Source organism: Pteropus medius, unplaced genomic scaffold, assembly GCF_902729225.1.
Source record: "Pteropus medius unplaced genomic scaffold, Ma_sr-lr_union100, whole genome shotgun sequence".
NCBI lineage: Eukaryota > Metazoa > Chordata > Mammalia > Chiroptera > Pteropodidae > Pteropus > Pteropus medius.
In genome coordinates this window covers 20,153,971-20,176,709 of record NW_024344378.1, presented here as the reverse complement: position 1 = coordinate 20,176,709, position 22,739 = coordinate 20,153,971, and the positions used below count along the sequence as shown (strand labels likewise).

The 22,739-nt window shown below is 37.2% G+C and overlaps 1 protein-coding gene and 1 long non-coding RNA gene across 3 annotated transcripts in view; one reads left to right on the top strand and one right to left on the bottom strand.

The window, feature by feature from the left end:
• Nucleotides 1-2,335: 2,335 nt before the first annotated feature.
• Nucleotides 2,336-12,025, bottom strand: LOC120609191 (uncharacterized). The gene is made up of 2 exons (XR_005654698.1): nucleotides 11,892-12,025; nucleotides 2,336-11,010 (listed from the first exon to the last, which is right to left on the bottom strand). It is a non-coding gene; the product is annotated as an uncharacterized LOC120609191 (long non-coding RNA).
• The window catches only part of SLF2 (SMC5/6 complex localization factor 2), a 34,944-nt gene continuing 23,787 nt past the window's right edge, over nucleotides 11,583-22,739 (top strand). The window contains exons 1-5 of one of the 2 annotated variants that reach the window (XM_039871445.1): nucleotides 11,583-11,887; nucleotides 14,433-14,476; nucleotides 14,904-15,646; nucleotides 16,948-17,005; nucleotides 20,799-21,784. In XM_039871445.1, the coding sequence (XP_039727379.1) occupies nucleotides 11,748-11,887; nucleotides 14,433-14,476; nucleotides 14,904-15,646; nucleotides 16,948-17,005; nucleotides 20,799-21,784 (1,971 nt within the window). In that variant the 5' untranslated portion in view covers nucleotides 11,583-11,747. Of the gene's footprint in view, nucleotides 11,888-14,432; nucleotides 14,477-14,903; nucleotides 15,647-16,947; nucleotides 17,006-20,795; nucleotides 21,785-22,739 lie in introns of both variants that reach the window. The other variant, XM_039871444.1, reaches the window with a different exon arrangement.

Sequence of the window (22,739 nt, the reverse complement as noted above, 5' to 3'; positions counted from 1 at the left end):
ACTATATGCCTAGCTTTAAAAGGAAACACCATATAGAAATAGGATTTTACTATATGCATACTGTTACATGTGCTTGGCTTTTTTCACTTAACACATTTTAGGTATTTTTTCAAATTGGCACATTTACATTCTCTCCATTCTTTTTAATGGCTGTATGGTATTCCATAGCAAAGCTGTTCCATAATTTATTTAGCAATCCCCTAATGATGAACACCTGGGTGGTTTCCAATTTTCTATTACAGACGATGCTGCTATGAGCAACTTCATTCATATAAGATATTGCTGCTGCTCATCTCAGTCCTTTCTCAAAACCAACTGCTCCCTCCCACTGTATACTCTCCTCATCCTTCTTTGCTGTAGACCTAGGTATTCAACCTGCTTCCCTCTCCTTGGAGGCTGTCACACTACCACTCATGCTGGCTAAGGCGCAGCAGGTTGTCCCCGAAGTCCTCTATTTTGCTAGTGCCCCTAATGACCAACACAGAGGCCTTTTTGGTTTTAAGTGTTTTCTGCCATCACTTCAAGAAGGAAACAGGAAATAACAATAAGAGCAAATATGGCGTGATACGAAGCTTTCAAGTTTTTTATTTTGGTAGTCTCTGGCTCTGGGGTCTATCTATGCAATGCCTAATTTCCAAAGTTTACCAACTCCATTTCTGATCCCCAAATTAGAGAAAGTCATATAGATTATTTTCTCCATAATATTCCTTCTTTCCCTGCCTGAAAATATCTTCTTATTTCAGGAGTACACTTTACAGCTCTGAGGACCCCAGACTGGGTTTCCAATTCAACAGATCTCTGCCCTGTCAGTTGTGGTCACCCCTGAACATTTGCCTCAACCATAGTTTTTAATTATTATGCAACATCAAGGTAGGCCACAACGTTCTATGACTATTGAATAGCCTTAAAATGTCAGAACTTTGAGTGCTAAAGCCAGCTAATCCTTCATGAGTCACACATAACCTCCTGGTACCTATAACATAAGGCTAGAAGAATGCATAATTTTCCAAGCCTTACAGAGATTGGGAGATGGAGAGAATTCAACTCCGAAGTGAGCTTTGGGTATGAGTGCCTCATGGGTTGGTACATCTGTGGACACCTGTTGTTTTGCCATTTGTTCTGCTGAATTGGAGACACCCAAAATCCCCCAGGCTGATCCCTTGACTTTCACACCTGTCCACATCTGAATTTTTCATTTGTGATCTAAGCCAGCAGTGCTGTAAGGGCCTCTAGAAAATCAGGCATGGCATTTCTAGGCTCTGCTCTACAGAACAAAAACAAAGCATATTTTCCTGCTGCCAACCACCCAGGAAAGCTTTGTTTCTGCTCTGGTCATAAGAACACAAAGTGAGAATTTTGTGCTTGGAAGAGTTCAAAAGGAACATTATGGTAAAGACCATCTGACGCCCCAACATGGGAAACTGGATTCTGGGGGAATCCTGGAACAGATCGTTTGGTTTTATCAGATGTTGAGACCTCAGACTGAAGGCTGCTTCAAGGGTGAAGAGAAGAAGGAAAAGGCAGACTCGGTGAGTGACTTGGAGAGGACTGAGGTGAAAGTAACACAGAGTGCTAGCTAAGGTTTTTTAAATGCAAAGAATGTTCTCAGATTTGTTTGATGCATTGCCTTTTTCTAATGCTTCCAGTTCTTTTCGGTATGGTAGCTAAGTGCCTGGGATGGAGGAGATGGGAAAGAAAGGAGAAGAGCGGGACACTACTGACCAAGACGCAAGCCAGTACTAAATAAACTGTGGGGATTACGCCTGAAATTTTGGTTGGGGATGTCCAAGTATCACCTAGGCTACCACTGCTCCAAGTATATTCTTTTGAGGAATGGGCCTTGGTGTCAGGAAATCAGAGGAAGTCAGGACTAGGCAAGAGACAGATGTTTTACAACAATGCTGCTATGAGCAACCTTGGGGGAACACCCCAAGGACAAGGTTATAAACACTATTATAACCTTATCTACATCTATCTTCTCTTATCTCCTTCCTGGTTTGGTTTGGTTTTGTTTGAAGGAGATTGGCTTTATTTATTTTTAATTTTTATGATTTATTTCACCTTCCTCCCCTTTGGCAATTATCAGCTTTTTCTCTATATGATGGTCTTTTTCTGTTTTTTCTGTTTTTTGGTTTTTGCTGTTTAGATTCCACATATGAGCGAAATCATTTGTCCTTTTCTGACTTTTCTCACTTAGCATAATACTCTCTAGCTCCATTCATGTTTTCACAAATGGCAAGATTTCATTCTTTTTATAGCTGAGTAATATTCCATTGTGTGTGTGTGTGTACTACTTCTTTGGTACTAATTCCGAAAAAGTATTAAGACATCCAAGGCAGGTGAAAAAAGCATTTATTTGTACAAATATACCAAGTGCCTACCACGAATAAATAATAACATTAATAATGAGTTAATAAACAGGGATCGGAATTAACCTTTATTGAGCACCTATTATATGCTAAACACTACTATAAGCACTTTACTATATGTATTAATTGATTTAATACAAGCCAATGAGATAGGTACTATTATTCCCAGTTTATAAATGAAAAATCTGAGGCATGGAGAAGCCGTGCAACTTCCCAATGAGAAACAGCGCTGATTTAAACTCAGGCAGTCTGGCTTCACAGCCCACACTCCTAACCACTCTACTATACTGCCTCTTGAGATGAACAGACAAGAACCCTGGCCAGCTGAAGGCTTCAATGCATAGAGAAGACATATATACAATAAATCATTTCAATGCAAGGTCATAAATATTATAATGGAGTCATAATGTATACATGGGTTGAGCAAGGAGCAACCAGGTCTCTTCAGGGACGTCAGGGAAATTTTTATTAGGAGGGCAAGATAGCAGTACAATGGGTGCACAAAAGCCCAGAAGCATGAGTGAGGCTGATGTGTTCAAAGAATGGCCAGTACCATTCTTTGTTCTGAATGGCTGGGTGTAAGATGCACAGGGAGGAACACAGTGGGATGGCTTCACTCAGGTAGAAAGTGATCAGATCATGGAGTACCTGATATGGCACGCCCAGGAGTTTAGTTGTAGATTTAGGGCTTTAAAATTTGTTTGGGGATTTTGTTGTTGATGATGATGTTTTTGTTTTGTTTCCCTGTCAATAGTGAATTTGGGAACTGCATGCTCAGATTTGCTTGCTAGAAAGATAGCTCAGGCTGCAGTGTGGAAGATGGATTAAAGAAAGGCACACTGAAAGCAGAGAGACCAGTTTGGAAGCTGTTGCAATAAACTTTGCAAAGGATGATGAGGACCTGTATTGAGATACAGCAGGAGGGATGGAAAGGATATTTGAATATACAAAAATATGTATTTTTTTAATTCTGCAAACCTATAAAAAAAATACAAAGTTTAGAAAATGAGTGAAATATACAAATATGCAATTAACGAAAGAAGAATCTAAATGGCCCCCCCAAAAAAATTCTGAAGAGATATTCAACCTAATAATTAAGGGAACACTAAAATAAAACAATGAAAAATCATTTTTGCCATTCAGATTAACAAAAATAAAAAAGGATGATGATATCAAATACTGGAACAGACATGAAGAAAACAGTGCTCTCATACATTGCTAGTAAGACTGAAAATTAATTCAGCTATTTATGGAAAGCAATTTGGCAGCATACAGTAAACCTAATAATGCAAATACCCTATGACCTAGCAATTTCCCTTCTGATTATATAACCCATAGAAATTTTTGTACATGGGCACAAAGAAACATGTACAGAGATGTTCATGACAGCATTGTTTGTAATGGATAAATAAAATGTGGCATATGAACTGCATACATAAATAAAATGTACATGTGTCATATCTTTAAAACATGTATAAAATAATCCTATATATTTTTTATGGCCAAATATATATATATGTAAAAAAAATAAGGAATCCGAGGCATGGAGAACTTGTGGATTTGAAAATCACATAGTAGAGGGAGGCAAATTAAATTGGGGATGTCGATTAAAAAGGAATCACCTACTTCTGTAACGTTTTATTATAAAAATGAAAAGATCAGAAAAGAGAACTGGACAAAATGTTACAGTTGTATGTTTAGAGTGGTGAATATATATTTATAATATCACTCTTTGTATTTGTCTATATCTTTTACATTTTTAAAAAGAATCAAATATCGATGTGTGTGTGTATGCATGTAATTTTAAGAAAAAAGAGAGGATACAAGTGATATTTAGGGCACAAAATCACCAAGACTTGGTGACTGATAACAGGTGGGGGCTGGGGGTAACAGAGGGAAGGGGGTAGTAGGAATCCCAGGTTTCTGGCTTGGGCGATAGGTATGGGGAGATTTCACTGAGATAAGAAATACAGGAAGAGAGTGCATCAAATTTGAAAGTTAGGGAGAGAAAATAATGAGTTATGTTTAAGACACCTAGAGTTTGAGAACCCAGCAACAAATGTTTGTGCTACCAAATCTCTGTCAGGCAACATAACTTAATGGCCTCCACATTGCCCACAAGGAGCAGGTAGGAGTAGGGGTGTCACTATTGAGGACCTAGAGAAGGCAGATGAAGGAGAAACGAGTAAATGCTAACAGGAATAGTGACAGCTATCTGGCAAGGTCTTTATTGAAAACAATTAATGTAACAGTATAAATTTTCATCTAAAACCACTGGTCCTTTTATTTCGTGATAGAAAGAAAAAAAAGAAAAAAGAGGAAGAAAAAAGAGAGAGCAGGGGAAGGAAGAAAGAATTGTGTTTCTTTGGAAAAATGATATAAACACCTGGTAAATATAAATTTCACAAATAGGAGAAAACCTCTTTCCAGAGGCAACCGCTGTTATGTGCTTCTTTATCTATGATCCAGTTGGAAAGTTAAAAGGACCAATGACTAATGTTTATCAAAAATATAAAATGTACATGTCCTTTGACCCAGCAATTTCCCTCCCAATGTATCTTAGAGATATACTTCTGTGTTTACAAAAGTGAATGTATAAAGGTATTAGTTGCAGTATTATCAGTAGTATAAGGCTGAAAGAGAACTAACTAGTCCAGCAGTCGGAGACTAGTTAAATAAATTATGGTGCATACATATAGCAGAATACCATGCTGCAGTTAGGAAGTCACTTGGAAAGCACAACATCCTTCCAGAGATAATCTTGGCATAAACATGCAAATAATCTCTTTTATTTACACAGGCAATAACATAGTAACATACACTGTTCTGCGACTTAAAATTTTTTCACTTAATATATCTTAGAGATTATTTCTTACCATTCTATATTATTTACAAGTGTTGAGAGTTCTGCAAAACCACTACATAATATTGCTGCATCCATTTTGTGTGGGCAAGGAGACTGCAGGGGCCTTGAATTGACACTAACCCTCCCATACGCATGCCTAGATAACAGCCGGCAGAGTCTCAAGTAAATATAAGTTCTTGATATGACTCCCCAACAGCCCTTGTGATAAATAGTCTCCCATCTCCCAAGGCCTTTCCCTTGTGTGCCCCTTAATTAGACCTCTGTGGAGCTTACCAAAACCCAGCTATTTTAGGTCTGAGTTGACCAACCCAGCTTTAGCCCTAGAACCCCAAAACACTCCACTACATTCCCTAATGAAGGCATGTGCCCCTGGTCCTGCTGCTCTCTCTCTTGCCTACAGCCTGTCTTGACCTCCCTAAGTGGCACCTCAAGGTATGCCACATACTTTTTCCAGGATCTGTGAGTAATAAACTTCTCTATTGTATTTTCTCTTGGATCTTTTATTGACCATGGACTCACCACCTAACATCCCAGGGCTCTACTTTACAAATGTTAATTTAACAAAGTCACGACAATAAGTAACAATAGCTAAACCTTATAGTTCCTATGATATGCCAAGCACTGTTCTAAGTGCTTTATTTGTATTAACTTATTTAAAACTCACAAAAATTTATGAGGTAGGTACTATCATCATTCCCTCTTGTAGATGAGGGCAATAGCACAGAGAGGTTAGACAACGCACCCAAGGTCACAGTTCTGCTAAGTGGCAGAGCTGGGATTTGAACCGAGGCAGTCAAACCCTAGGGCCTGCATGTTTAACCACAACACATCCTGTGTATCTAATCCAGAATTCTTAATTGCAGCATAGTATTTTAAAGCATGTTTGTGCCATCATTTGTTTAACTAGTCCCCTGTTGCTAGACTAGTTAGTTCTCCTTCAGTCTATTGCTATTGACTGTGTTGCAATGAATACCTCTATACATCCATCTCACAGAAATATAGAAATATAGGGTACATACCAAGACATTTATGGCAGCTCAAATAGGGAGCTGCAGGCTTTTACTGTGGGTCTATGTTACGTCTCACCCCAGCACTCTCAGGGTTTAATGCTGAGAGAGAAAACATTGGGCCTACATTCTCACATGGCAATTGTGGCCTGAAGAGGCTGTCCCCATTTAGTGTGGAATGTGCCCTCCAGGTTTCCCAGTCCCATCTCTCTACTCACTGAGGCTGAGTTCCAGGTGCCATATCATCACGTTTGTGCAAATACTGGGCAAATGTCACCATTTCCTAATTTGTAGGAATGTGGTGAAGATTAAATGGGTCAGTAGTCATAAAGTGCTTAGAACAGAGCCAGACCCATAGTAAGACCCAGTAGGTGTTTGCCATTATTGTCATCAATGCTTTTAAGAAATATTTCTCTGATCCCAACTCTGTAAAAGTTAGGAAAATGGAACTGATTCATGTACTTATATTACCTACCTAGCCCTTATAGGACTAAGACAGAAATCTAGACGTTTATGTGAAATCTCTTGATTTTAAAATGTTACCCCATATCTTTTTTAAAAAACTCATCAAGAGCTAAAAGAACACCTTCGGGAGGCCATCTTATCATGCCTGGTATAGGTGGTTCAGTATTTTGGTGTCGTGGAAACTTACAACTTAAAGATAGTGGTGATAGGGAATGACTCTGAAGAGGCGGATAAAGAAAAGCCCTATGGGTCATGATAGGTGTGTTGAATTCTGGTAAGAGCATTGCAAAGGTGTGAGATCAAATGTATTATTCCCTACAGATGGTTTCCAGTTCCAGGATGGTGCCCTGGGCAGGTTGGACAAGAAATAGATCTTTCTTCCTCTTTTGTACCATTTTCCCTTCTCTCCCATTTCTCACCCACAGTCCCTAGATTACTGAGGACAAGGTGGGACCTGAAAGGGTCACCTCAGCCACTCCTCCCCATCTTGAAAACTATTATAGCACAGAAGGGATATAGGCAAGCTTCTTTGGAGACATCTGCCTCTCTCTACAAGTCCCCCCAATAGACACACTCTCGAAAGGTATGGCCTTAAAAGGGCACAAGGAGAGCCCTAGTTATGTCTCACTCCACCCCCCACCAGCAGGAGTGCCAAAGGATACCCATCATTTCTCCTCCAAGTAACTGCTATTGTTCAGTGCCACCAATACACAGAAGCGTGAAATGTGAATACAGATTACAGCGACTTTCAAATGTTTCCACGACTGTCCACAATTGGGGCCAAAGAAATCCTTTTATATCACTGCCATATAAAATATATATATAACTGAAGATGTAAGTTTTACAAAATATACATACCCAAATACTATGTGCAATGCACCAATATTCTCTACTCCATTCTCTTTTTTTCGATTCGGTCTGTGACCCATTACATCAATTTCAAAACTCTCTAATGGGTTGCTGACGAAGTCCAGAAAACGCCTGATTACAGGCTGGAGTCCATAAAACCACTAAGTCCCAGAGTCTCTTATATTTTAGATGTATGAATAATATCTATGCCTATCATCACTAGTAAATAAGTTGGCTCTAGAAGAAGCATGGATATATATTTTCTATTTGTTATTTAGTTATTTATTAGTTTTTACAGTTAGATTCCATTTGGATAGTTATCACTTTCTAAGTGATATTGATTTTCCACTTACAGAAATGATTGTTTTCTTTTAAAACAAATGTATTTAACTTTAAAAAGTGATTTAAAGAAAAATATATTACATAAATAATAGTATAGGAAATAAGTTATGTCAAAAATCTCAAATATTTACTCATATTCTAAAGTGTGAGAAACTCTATCTTGCACCATTCTATAGTGAAACAACAAGAAATCTACTTTCCTAAACATCAAATCTGCTTTTGCAGTTTTATTAATTACTCCCAGGCAGTTTAAGTAACATGACATGACATATTACATTTGACTTCTCCCCTGCATCCCCTTAAACCAAGCTAGTGCTTTTTCCAAGCACTTGTTGGGAAGTTTTGAGTTCAGCATCCATTTGCTAAGTAATTTGTGCAGATCTTGAGATGCTAGAGCTGCCTTCCCTTCTCCAGATCATCATATGGTCCTTTCTCTGTCAGGCTTTTGAGTCAATTATTTCCTGTTTCTCTGAGTCCATTCCTTATCCTGCTTCCCAAGTGACCTCTATCTTCCCATCCACACATTCTCCTAGCCACTATGCAGCAAACCTATCTTTGCCTCTCCACCTGCCCTAACCCACCCTCTAACAAGAGCCTTGGAGTTTATTCCAGAGTGTAGCAAATTCAGAGCAAAAGAATGTCATTACTGTAAAATCAGAAGTTACTTTTAGAGTTCCCTGCATTTGAATAAACTTCTTCATTCTCTGTTAACTTACTAACCTTTTGTTCTTTTAGTCACTGCCCGCTATTGTATTGTGTGAGCTAATCTGCGCAAGCTGTTTTCTTTGTGACTGCTTGGGATCTCTGGCATGAGTTATTCTGCCACTCCTCGCAGGACTCCCACTTTGGGTTTTGACTCTCCCAACAAATTTAATCTGTTGTTCATGCAACATTGTTTCTGCCGCTGTCCCCATTCTTTCCCATCAAGGCCAGAATCAGAGGTCTTTCATTGTCTTTAACAACTCTGAGTGTCAAACTGAGCTGAACTGTATGTATCCCATACAAGTTTCATACACAGAAGCCACTCTGTTCCTGTGGGCTTTGCTTCCTCATCCCCATGACCAAAAATCTTTGCTCAAACTAGCCTTTTAAGGTCATCTGGCCTTAATTTCTCCAAATTATTTTTCTAATCCTCGCTGAAGTTTTGTCTTAAATCTCTAATTCAGTCTTGTCTACTTTATTCATCCTCTCCCCCAGCCCCACGCAAGTTTTTCTCTACCCATCTTGAGGACGAACACCTGAACTCTTTAACATCTTTCACTTAGTGTACAGCTTCCTGGCCATGTATTTCCAGCCCACTACAAATTAATGTGTAAAAAGCCCTTATATTAACTGAATATATACACAAAGCAGGAGAAGGCATATAAACACAAAATAAACTGTCCAATGCTATTTAGGGGAATAAAAAGGGCCTTAGAAATTCCTAGGAGTTCTGATTAGTATGTTGAGCATATTTCACCCTGCAACCCAAATTTGTTTCATTTTCAAACACAGTTTAAACAAAGAAGAGCCTTGATGCTTATTGAAGATTTAGATAACTACCTCCCTGTTAAGATTTTTTTTTTAATTGTGTTTTCATTATGACTCCATCTCCATTTATTGATCAAGGGATTTCTTGCCTCACTTAACTCCATAATCTGTTGCTCAGATTAAGAAAATGTGAAAACTATTGTTTGATAGCATGAGTACAGACTTTAGAGTGATATCTTGAAAGCTGGATGATTCAAATACTATAATCCAAGAAAAGCAACGAATTGATCATGCAGAACGTGTTTTTATGCACTACTCTTTTTTATGGACTGAGCATGCAATGAAATGAATCAGATTAAATGTTTTGTAGATGTGCTAGTATAGAAGCAGGAACTTATTAGTGTAGAAACATCTAACAAAAAGCACAAGAGATAGGAAATAATACATGTAAAAAGCCCTTAATAAAAATCATATGTCATTATTCATGCAATATATTTTAAGCATATCTTATCTTCTTTTTAAAGTAAGGAACAATACTAGATATAGCAATTTCTCAGTTATTAGCAGCAGAAAAATGTCCCTTATTATAGTGTTTCCTTTCTTGCATCACTACTATCTAGCATACAGATAGCTATGTATATATGTTTTGGATGCATGTGAGCCCTGTACATTCACCGTTTACCTTCCACCCTTCACCTTGATCACCACTTTATTCCTCATTAATTCTTCCTCCTGAGGGCTAACCAGGAAGAAAAGGTGAACTTCAGGTCAGTCAGGCATGCTTAACTATCGAAGCAGTTAAATCTCAGTGCAATAAACTTTAAAGACCTGTCTAAATTCTTTTGTGTCATTTAAGATTTTGCTCTGTCCAACCGATTGACCAGGCCTGCTAATTAAGCCTGGACATCCTTGTGATTGATATTTTAGTTAATAGTTATTATAACAGTATCTGACCTGTCTCTGGAAGATTTTGATAGTAAGTTAAAGTATAAGAGTTGGTCTAAAGAACAAAGGAACTCTAATTTGCTCAGTACTTATTACATGAGATACTCTGAACTGTGCAGTTTACAATGCTTATCTTTTATTAATTACTCAGAAAAGTAGAATACCCGTTTTATAGATGCAGAAACTGAGGCTCAGATACTCTTATCAGTCTCTCCGTTTGTAAGGAAAACACTGGCTAACAGCCTCTAAAGCAGCAGTCCTCAACCTTTTTGGCACCAAGGAACCAGTGCTCCTGCGAGAATCTAATGCCTGATGATCTGAAGTGGAGCTGAGGTGATGATGCTAGTGGGGGCCAGCGGCTGCAAATACAGATGAAGCTTCGCTCCGCCACCACTCGCCTCCTGCTCTGCAGCCAGTTTCCTAACAGGCCACAGACCAGTACCCGACCACTGCTCAGGGGTTATGGATCTCTGCTCTAAAGTACAGGCCACTTACAAAGGACTGGAAACTGCTGGCAGCTTTCACTAATCTATGCTGTCTACACTTAACATGGGTAATTGAAACCTGACTATGTTCCTTTCAAAAAATCTCCAAAGAATCTGGCTGCAGAGACTTCATGGACAACTCCTTTCAGCAGCTGAGAAACAAAACGCTTCTGTGGAATAAAAAGTCTATTCCATCGGAGTTTCTTTCCTTCCTAAAAAGAAAAAAAAAAAAAAAAAGAAACAGAAAAACAATCAACCACAGCACTCAAGAACCCTCAGAATGGACAAGTTTTCAGATCGGTCTCTGCAGACTACAGAGGAAATTAGGACACTTTGGCCTAAAATGCTAGAGAGACAATGTAATGAATAGCTGAGAATTTCTGAGGCGCGATTGTGTGGCACAAGAAACCCAACTGCAAGCCATCCTCACTGAAGGCGGCTGCTGGGCTTGCGTTTGCTTCTGCAAACCTCGCTCCTCGCTCTCGACTAGGCTGGTGCCCCCAGCTGCCGCAGCGCCCACAGCGGCCCGCGCCTTCCCGCCCCACGCGCGAGCCACGGATGACGCGGCCGGGGTTCGGCAGCGCGCGCCACCTCCGCCCCCCGCCCCCCCGCGCACGTGATGGCGGGGCAGTTTTCCTTCTCCCCTCCCCCTTCCCGAAACCCCTCCTTCTTCAGAGAGGCTACGGCTTTCTATTGCGCCACTACCGAAATGACCGCCGTGCCATCCAATCAGAATGCGACTCTTCAAGTAAGACCCGCCCCTTGATGGTCCTCAGGTTCCTTCCCGCTCACACAGGAGTCACTTCCGAAGAGAGAACCGCCATGAAGAGAGAAGGGGGTGCCGCCCACCTCTGCTCCGACAGCCTCCCAGAGTCCCAGCAGCAAAACGGCAACCACGCACCCAACTTCTCCAGCCACAGCTCATGCCGCCGTCGACAGCGGCGCCGACATGACAAGGCGCTGCATGCTCGCTAGGCCAGGTTTCCCCTCATCCCCAGCCCCGGGGTCGTCGCCCCCGCGCTGCCATCTGAGACCCGGTAGTACCGCCCCTGCTGCAGCGGGAAAGAGAACAGAGAGTCCTGGGGACAGGTACCGTGCAGAGGGCTTGAGAAGGGGCCGGGTCGCGGGGGCAAGGGTATGAGGGAGGACTGCGGACGGCCGCTCTTCTAGTTCCCGCCATCCTCCGCGAGCTCAGGCCTCCGCGTTCCAGGGCCTGGCAAACCCCCGCCCCGCCTCCGTGCGGGGGCTTCTGGGAGTTCGAGTTTCCTCTTCTATAGTTGGGACGCTGTCCTCGGTCTAGTGACCACAGCCTAGATGGCTACGGAGATCCCGCCTTAGGTAGAACGTGATTTTTGTCTTTTACGATAGCTGGTACCCGGGGCCCTAACTAGTTAATGCATATTTAGGTGGTTTCTATACTTGGCCACCTCTACCGATCCTAGTTTTTTAATAGTATAAACTTTTTTATATTGTGGGTGAAATTATGTAAGATGTGATGAGGAAAACCCTTCCACGAATTACTTTATAGTTAAGTGTACACGATAATTCATACTTAAAAGAACATGCAGATTTGGAGTGTGATATGTTTTCTCCAGTAATTTTACTTCTCTCCAAGAGGCCAGTTATGTAAAGATTTTGTGAGAGCTATGTAATGAGATGGGGAGATTCCTCAAATGACATCCTCTGACAATAAAACGTGTTTAAATTCTCTACACACTTGGTACTGTCTTTTTTATTTTAAGTGTAAAAATTTGTAACGTAAGTTTAACAATAAATTTGTCTTCCAATATTGTGGTACAGGTCCACAATCCCTTATTTCTGAAAGTCAGAAAGATATGAAAACTCAAAGTTTTCAGTAAGTTTGGCACTACATCTTATTTGGCAGCCAAACCTGACTAGAACTAATGGAAAGTTGTATATGGTCTTTATTCCATTAAGTGTAAGTATTCATAAGTTTGCTGGAGAAATATTAACGTGTCAGAGTGCAGTGTAAGACCCCACTGGAGGGCTTTCATACTGAATCCAAGTTACCCTCTTTCTAAAACCCAGTACATTCAGAATTCTAAAATACATTTGGCTCCAAAAGTTTCAAATAAGGGTTTGTGAGCTGTTATAATTTTTTAACTAGTTATAAATAATAAACATTTTTGTGCATATGAACTTAGGGAACCGTTCCTTTTTGAACGTTACATTCATAGTTATTTTACAAATTTCCTGCATGTTTTACCCAAACCATTTTTCTCTCTGGTGCATTAATCAATTAGAAGCCAGGAATCTAATATTTTTAGGGAAGAGATACAGTGTTACTTTTAGAAATTAATGTAAAAACATTTAGTATTATCTTGTTTTGAATTAACCTCTTTTTAATCCTGTCTCGTCTCTCTTTCCTCAACCAATATCTGAGGGCATCATCCTTCTCCACTTTACAGAACCTCCAGCATTTCTTTCTTTACTCTCATAGAGTTAGTTTACCTGATATTTATTTTTCGAAATCAAATGCATAAATTCTTCCTTCCATCACTCATGTTCATAACCACTTAGCTTTTCTACCAATATCTCAAACATTATAGACTCTTGGTAAACCATTAAAAATGAGCCTTCCTCTTTTAATGTAACCAGTAAAGTGTACAAGATATAAAATAAGCTTAACCTACAAGGGACTTGGATTATTCAAGTTTTCTCTGAGCATTCCAAACTCATAGTGGATAAATGTTTAGATAAAGTGAGACTACCACTTATTCTCTTTCAGTAAAATGAATACTTTTTAGCAAAACTTGCCAGAAAGTTAATTTTTTGCTCTAAACATAATGACATCCGTCTATGCAGCTGACAACTAAATACATGAACAAATCAATACAAATTCTGGTGATATGGTTCTGTTTCACTTCATGTCCACTGTACATTGCAGAAATCCTTAAAAAGAATTGTTTTTGTTCTTCCTGTTCTGTTTGTTTTGTATTTTTCCCAGACAGTGCATTATTTTTCTAATTTAAGAATTTTTAGATTAAAAATTAAGATATTTAAACTATTAGTGTATAAAGAAGGTAGTATATAAAGATGGTACTGTATAAAAGTATAAAGTTAATGCTTGATCCTTTCTGTCTTTTGCCTGCCACACTTCCATCTACCTCCCAAGACTGGCCAAATCACTTATATTGACATTCTACCATCTATTCTTGTTAATGAGCCTTAAGATTTTACTCAGTTTTTACAATCTCCATTATTCATTCAGCAAACATCTATTAAGCATTATTTTGTACCAGTCAGTGGATATATAAAGGAAGAAGATCAGATGCCTTCAAGATCTTGTATTCTGCTGTGTAACAGCAAGCTTTTCAGTCGCAGGAAGCACTCTACCAATTCTCTGGATCCACGCTTCAATCTTACACTTTAGTACTGTAGGCTGTATAAACCTCAGTTGTATTTTATAAATTTACTCCTACAGGAAGTAGCGGATTGTATTTTCAATTTTTTATCAGCAAAGCATGATTGCCATTGTCAGAATTTGATTAAACTATTCAGTGAAATCCAGCCTATATACTATAAATCTACTAGTGTTCTCCATTTAACCTGAATTATTGAGGTTTTAATATTTGCTTATGTGATACCATATTAGTTATGCTTTTATTTTCAGGAAGCAGTCAATTATAGATTTCTTCAAACCAGCTTCAAAACAAGGTATGTATTCCATTAATGCATTTTGGGAGGGAGGGAGATGGATTTAATTTTTAGATCTAAACTCATTAAACATAATGTTTAAAATTGAAATATGAAAATGCAATGTCTTTTTACAAATATAAGTTCTAAACATCGTCAAGAAACTTTTGCTCTTACACTTTATTACATTTAAAATTCCTGTGGTAATTTTCATAATGTATACTATTTTGATTCTCTAATGCAGTAACTTATTTTATAAATAGAGCCATAGGGAGCTTATGAAAGTACAACTATTAACCATGTCTTAATCACCTCTGCCAATAAAATATGTATCATATCTAAATAAATCGAAAATTTTTATGGTGGATTAGTATTTTAAATATTAATTTAAATGTACAACATAATTTGTATATTTTTAATAATATGCAATTTATATATGTTTTAATAGGCTATTTAGACAGACATATGTTGGATTCTCCACAAAAATCAAACATCAAATATGGAGGAAGTGGTTTGTCCATCACTGGGACAGAGCAGTTCGAAAGGAAACTATCCTCACCAAAAAAATCTAAACCCAAAAGAGTGTCGTCAGAAAAGAGCCCTATTTTAGAGGCTTTCATGAAAGGTGTTAAAGAGCACCCTAAAGATCGTGGTGTACATGAATCATGTCAGCCTTGTGTGTCACTAACCACAAAATGTCCAAAGACAGTTACAAAAGTCTGTCTTCCTCCTTCATTTCACTTGTCAAAAGAGATGAAGACACTAAAGAAAAAACATAGATCTCCAGAGAGAAGAAAGTCACAGTTCATTCATGAAAATAGGGAGAAGAATGATAGAGATCAAAGCAAGACCAATGCAGATTCCAGAAAGCAGGCCACAGTGACAGAAGCTGACATCTTCAAGAATACCTCCAGAAGTCTTAGCAGCAGGAGCAGCTTATCCAGGCACCACCCAGGAGAAAGCCCACTGGGAGCTAAGTTCCAGTTGTCACTAGCTTCTTACTGTAGAGAAAGGGAACTAAAAAAGTTGAGAAAGGAACAAATGGAGCAGAGAATCAACTCAGAAAATTCTTTCTCAGAAGCAAGCAACCTTTCCTTGAAATCCTCAAGTATAGGAAGAAGTTGTCAACCGAGGCAGGAACAAAGTAAACAAAATGATGTCGCACCTGGAAAGAGTAATCTTTCAAACCTGGTAAGCACAATAATTACTGATTAGCTTGGCTACTGCTTTATATTTAGATGCTAAATATAAAAGTATTTAATAATTGTTAAGTTCATATTGGTATCTTTTGGTAAAGAAATGCTGATACACAGTTTGCGTAGAAGCTAGTTTTATTAGATTTTCTCCAGTTGTCTATCAGACTCAGTAAAGCAGTGTTTCTTTTCCTTAATTTTTTCAGACCAGGAACAAAGACCTTTCTTAATCAGTAAAGCATTCTTTTTTTAAGTCAAATATAGTCATTGTTAAAGTAGGCTATGCTGAAGGGAGATACTTGAAGAATGGAAAATCAAAAATAGCAGGAAATGGTTTAGAACAGAGGTTCTCAAAATGTGGTCCCTGGACTAGCAATATCAGCATCACCTGGGAACTTGTTAGAAAAATAAATCTTGGGCTCCACCCCAGACCTACTGAGCTAGAAACTAGAGGTAGAGTCCAGCCATCTGTGATTAACAAGCCTTCCAAGTGTCTAATGCACTTTAAAGTTTGAGAATCACTAGTTTAGATTACATATAAATCTTGAGTATGGGTCTTAGAAAATTATCCAAATACATCTTAACATCATCAAATTTCTCTTGAAAATGGACCAAACTTAGATTAGCATAAAAGCTGTTCCTCTCTCCTAGATAGTCATGTTAAGTATATCTGTTTCAAAGAACCTCTCTACATACAGAACAAATACAGGAAGATCAGATAACAAAAAATTACTATGCTGAGAAGATGCTATGAGATTTTAAAACTAGATAAACCAAAATAAACCAAACTATGGCATTCTAGGAGTGAATGGAGATTGTTGCATTGTATGTTGCTGGAAAATATATTTGGAAACTCTAAGGTCTGCAGGGATTTGGTGCCTTAAGTGAGATTTGCTAATAATCAATAGAGGTTAGTAACATTTGGTCTATTATAAGGTTTCAGTATTTGGCGTTGCATCAATACTTAAAAGTATTGAAGAGTGAGTTGTAGCCGTTTGATTGGCAAGTATTAGGCTTAGTATTTATCAAAATAATAGTACACTATAATATTACTCTTGAATTATCTCTAAATTTGCATTAGGAAAACTGGCATTTTTATATTTTTATGATACAAATGCCCTTTGTTTCTATGATGAAACTTAAGAATTTAAGATATTTTATTACAGAAGTTTGAATTTACCTCCAAATATAGGTGCTTGCTTCATTCAGTCTAAAAATCTGTGTTTAAATGTTACGAAGAAAAATTCACATTCTTTGCTTCCTTCGACTCCTAATTAATTTTTCTTATTTTGCTAATAGGAAAATGGACATCTCTCAAGAAAAAGATCATCTTCTGACTCATGGGAACCTGCTTCAGGTAGAATCAAATTAAATTTATGAATTTTTAAATTTGCATCTTAATGGCACTGTTTTTTAAAGCAAATTTGTTTAAATATGCAGATTCCTTCTAAAAGTGAATTGAGTATCTCAGATTAGTTTAGAGTTTGGTAAAATTATATTCGAAAAGGAATAGTCTTTGAATTTAGTATATATAACCTGTAGTTTGTCTTGACTTTCCTCTGCCTTCTTCAAGACTACCTAATAATGTGTTTTTCACATGATAATCATTGTTCTACTTTTGAGTCCTTGGCTATAATTAAGAAGCATAATCTTGTATCCTTAGAATTATAGACTGAGATCTTTCTATTAAAAGATGCTTTCTGTATGGTTGAAACTGTTATCATGATCCAAAACAATGTTTCCTATCTTTCAAATTCAAAGATTCCTTTTCTAATATCAAATTTCAAGGACACTTACATGATATTAGTTTGTACTTTTAGTATCTACTGGTTGAGAAAATAAGTTACTGTTAATTCAGTAATTCTTAAAGTATCTTTATCTTTTTTTAACTAGAAAATAGAACAATATAAAATTCAAACACAACTGAAATTTATAACACAGAAAATGAAAGGCCCCCAGAAATAACAACTATTTATAGTTCGGTGTATCAGAGTTTTTTTTCCCTGCTATAACTGCAAACTTTGAAAAATGAACTTTACAAATTTATACACTCAGTAAGATACATTGGACGTAATGATAATAGCATCATTTATTGAGTACTTACTGTGCCCCATTCTGTGTCTTTTTAATTCATTTGAGCCTCACATCCATATAAGGTGGTTACTTTTATTAGAGACCAAAAAAACAGAGGCACAGAGAAACAGTTCTGACATCATTCTTCAGGTTTCATGTAAAACTCTTATTTTTTTATATTTTCTAGAGGTGCACTGCATTTTGACCACGTGATCTAAAGTGTTAAAATCAGTCTTTAGCCAAGGCTAAAATCTTACTTTACCATCATAGAAGGAGCTTCCAGGATACAAGAATAAATTTGAAGTTTTATGTGTTCTTAAAATTTTATTTAACTTTTATAATATTGTTTATTTTGGTGATCCAATTTTAGTGAATTTTGATATTATAGTACAAGAACAGTAATTTTTCAGCCATGCGATTGCTCCCACCCTCAGTGTATTGCACATTTGTAATAATAAATGATCACTTTGCACTGAGATGAATGGAAGAACAAAATACTTTTAGAGTTATACTCTGGCAGTATAAAGGGCTGCTGGTGGTAGTGTTGCCACCAAACTATTCAACTTTTTTTTCTTCTGATAATGAAATGAGTAAGGTAGAAATTATCTTTAGTTCATGGATTTGCAGATTTCATCAATGGTGCCTGAAGTACTTAGATTTATGTAATCTCACATACTGAAGTTTTTGAACACTGCTTGAAAAAGATGTTTTCTACATATTTTCAGAGGCAAACTTAAGATGGTTGTCTTCACTTATTTTTATTTCAAATATTTTGCATATTTATCATAATTGTATTTTACTCTTAATAAATATATATTCATACTTGACTGTCAATAGAATATAAAGCACATAAGGGGCTTTCTCTTTCACTAGATAGCGTGAAGAATGCTTATCTTTATCCGATAGTGAATAGATATTAATAATTAAATGTTATGTCTTGTTCATCTTAATGCTATTACAATTATAAGTTGTGATGGTGCTATACATAGTCACATTCATTAATCTCACACAAGTTCAAGGATTTCAAAAATGTTGGTGGCATAGGCATTTGTCCCCATTTGGCTGAATTTTGAGGTCCAATTTAACCCATCTCTAGTTTATTCCGTAATTTGTAAACAGGCAGTCCCCTATTAATGAGGATTTGGATTTTTCCTTTTTTTAATTTTACAAAATCAATCTCTGTCTTATCTGAGTATTTTATATACAATATATATTTGAAATGTTGTAAAACATTGAGGCTGCAGATTGTACAAGGGGTGCAAAAAGAATCATGAAACTTGCAGTTAATCCACTGCCCAGGAGACCTTGCAAAAAGGGAGCCTGCCTGCAGTACCAATTCACTCTCCTCTAATTCTAAATGTTAAAAAGCTCTTAATAAGATGATTTTTCCTAAATTCTGCCCACAGATAGTTTTTGTCTCTTGGGTAAGTCTTCAATTCCTGAACAAAGCAGGAATTTTTCCTTATTACTAGCTGTATATAAATAATCTGACTTCTCTAGGAAAATAGAATAAAACTCAAACTGACAAGCTCAGTAGCTCTCTTTTTTATAACTCTCAAACTTAAGATAATCAGTGTAAGTCTGCCCCAAGTCTTCTCTTTTTCCTAGTTCTTTGATTTCTCATTTAGCACTGTAAGGGACCCCTGTCCGTTTTTATAAGACATTTAACCCCCAGAAAACTGAGTGGGCATGAATGATTTCTTCAGTTAATAAAAGATATCTGTAGAAGAATGGAGATGGGGCGTTTGTTTATTTGTTGATTTTTCATTTTATAAATTGAATTTTCCAGTTTATGTATTGACCAAGATATTCAAATAATTGCTTAACTCTTGAGGTTTTTGTTTTGTTTTGGTTTGGTTTATTTTTGTTTTTACTCTCTTGAAGATTTGGGAACATGGAGGATCTGTCCATGTGAAGAAGGAAACTTGATTTAGGGAAATTTGATTTGGGAGAATACTGATTATATAAATAGTGAATTTTTAATGAATGATGAATTTTAAGAATGAATTAATGAAACCACATTTTTAAACACAATAAGAAAATTTTAAAAACTGGTTATTAAAGTACTTCTGATTGGAGCTCCTAACACACCGATTGTATTAGTTTCCTAGGGCTGCCATGACAAAGTACCAAAACTTAGGTGGCTTTAAACACCAGAAATTGATTACCTCACTGTTTTGGAAGCTAGAAATCCAAACTTAAGGTTATCAGCAGGGCCATGCTCTCTAACGGAGAAGCCTTCCGTGCCTCTTCCAGCTTCTGCTCTTTGCCTACAATCCTTGGCATTCCTTGACTTGTAGATGTATCCTTCCAGCCATATAGCACATCATCTTCCCTCTGCATGTGTCTCCCTGTCCAAATTTCCCTTTTGATAAGGACACCAGTCATATTGGATTAAAATCCACCCTAATGACCTCATTTTAATTTGATTACCCCTTCTAAAAGACCCCATTTCTAATTAAGGTCACATTCCAAGGTTCTGGGAGTTAGGATTTTAACATATCATTTTGGGAGCCACAATTTAACCCATAACACAGCTGAAGACTAGAGAGATACATGGGAAGGATAAACAAATAGCAGCGAGAAAGATTGGATGAATTGTTTTTTTAATTGAGAAATTAAAATTTGACTTCAGCTAGTTACCATATTTGTGTTTTAAGGTACTATAAATTTAAATATAGAAGTGTTAAATTTCTAGAACCAGGTAGTCCTTGGTCTAAGAAATAGTATATGCACTTTGAGAGAAAATGCTTTTGGAATCCTTTCCTTGATACAAATATGCAGTTTTTTATGTGTGGAAGAGTGACACTTTTAGTTATATTTAGATAGTAAACTTTTAATCGTTTTGGAATGAAGATGAGCATTTGTCATTGTCTTGGCCTGACCAGTATTTATCAGTTAATGAATAAATGATACTATTAACTCTTTTTCCTCATTCCATATGTGGTGAATAAACTCCACCTGAACTTTTAGAATTTAAACATTTTGTCATGGTGTTCTAGACACTCATTGAATAAACTTTACTAAGAGAAGAAAGTATACTTTTCACTAATCTAGCAAAAATTAAATTTTAGCAGGCTCTAAGCAGAATAAATTCCCTGACAAAAGAAAAAGGAACTCTGTGGACTCAGATCTGAAAAGCACAAGAGAATCTATAATGCCAAAAGCAAGAGAGTCCTTTCTTGAGAAGCGTCCTGATGGACCACATCAGAGAGAGAAATTTATTAAACATATTGCATTGAAGACACCTGGTGGTGTATTGCGCTTGGAAGATATATCCAAGGAACCGAATGAAGAAGCCGATTGCTCCTCTGCAGGCTTGGCACCTTCAAATTCTGGCCACCATTCTTCCAGGAATAGTGACCAAATCCGTGTGGCAAGTACCAAAGAGACTAAGATGCAGAAACCCCACTTATCTTTACCTCAGGAAAAGTCTGCAGCTAAAAAAGCTAGCAACCTTCAGAAAAATAAAACTGCTAGCTCTGTGGCATCAAAGGAGACAAAACTTCTACCTTTACTTTCCCATGTTCCAAATGCTGGTTCCTCTCGGGTACCATTAAATACTAAAAATTGCACTCTTCCAGTTCTTAAAAAAAATAAAGAGCGTTCCTCATCTAAAGAATGTTCTGGGCATTCTACAGAGTCCTCCAAACACAAGGAACACAAAGCAAAGACTAATAAGGCTGATTCTAATGTATCTTCAGGGAAAATTTCTGGGGGATCTTTGCGTTCAGAATATGGCACTCCTACAAAGTCTCCCCCAGCTGCTTTGGAAGTTGTGCCATGTATCCCAAGCCCTACAGCACCTTCAGCTAAAGCCCCTTCAGATAAAGAGAGTTCAGGAAATTCCAATGCAGGTAGCAATGCACTGAAAAGAAAACTAAGGGGTGATTTTGATAGTGATGAAGAAAGTTTAGGTTACAACCTAGACAGTGATGAGGAAGAGGAAACATTAAAATCACTGGAAGAAATAATGGCTCAGAACTTCAATCAGACTCCTGCATCTACAGGAAAGTCTTCTGCTCCTTCCAAGGGGCTTAGATCTCAGTCATCAGACTATACAGTAAGTAATTCTATAGCATTTATCTTTACTTAAAGAAAGATGGATTGATTAGTGAAGAAAATTAGAACTTATTTTAAATTTCAGTATTTGTTATGGTTCATAATTGGTCTAAAACTGGTGTAGTATTTGATTAGTTAATGGGTTTTCAATACCTTTAGTTTTATTACTGTAAATCAGTGGTCTCCAAACTTTTCTGATCACACACACTTAGTAAAAATTTTTTTGAGCATGCACCCCAATATATATGTATACTTATAGATTAATACATGTGCATGCACCCCAATATATGTATATGTATACTTATAGATTAATACATGTATCATTATGTACTTTATAAAGCATATGCAAAAACAGATTTTAACGGAAGAAGAAAGTATTTTCCTATGGAAGTTAATGTAGAAGTTACTATAGACTAAGTTCTACTGGAGTTTCTATAGACGTTCCGTATAAATAGAAGTTCTATTATTTTCTTCCTGCACCCCAATGGATCACCTTGCACACCCCCTGCTTTGGAGACCACTGCTGTAAATGAAGGTAGAGTGTAGAAATGTTGTTAATTGTGGTGTGCAATTTTATTTTTAAGTGCTTCATTCTATCTTGGGAATAAGCTGAATTCTAATGTCTGTGAAATTTGGTGGGGAAGGTGTTAATGTTCCATGGTAACACCTAAAAATTAGTAGTTTGATTCCACTAAAATAGAATTTAAAAATAAAGACAGGGTAGCCATGGAGCCCTTGGGTGTTTGGAGTCAGTTCCTAGGGCTAACAGTAGTGCCTTTCCTAATAGATGGTGAAATCAAGTTGCCTGCAGTACAAAATACTAGATTTAAAGCATGATGGTGAAAATTCTTTTTTAAGAAAGGTATCCTCCTGCCCAGGTTATTGAAATAGAAAATATTCTATAGTACTCCAAATAACTTAAAACATCCCAGTTTTTCACTAAGATATGTTATAAA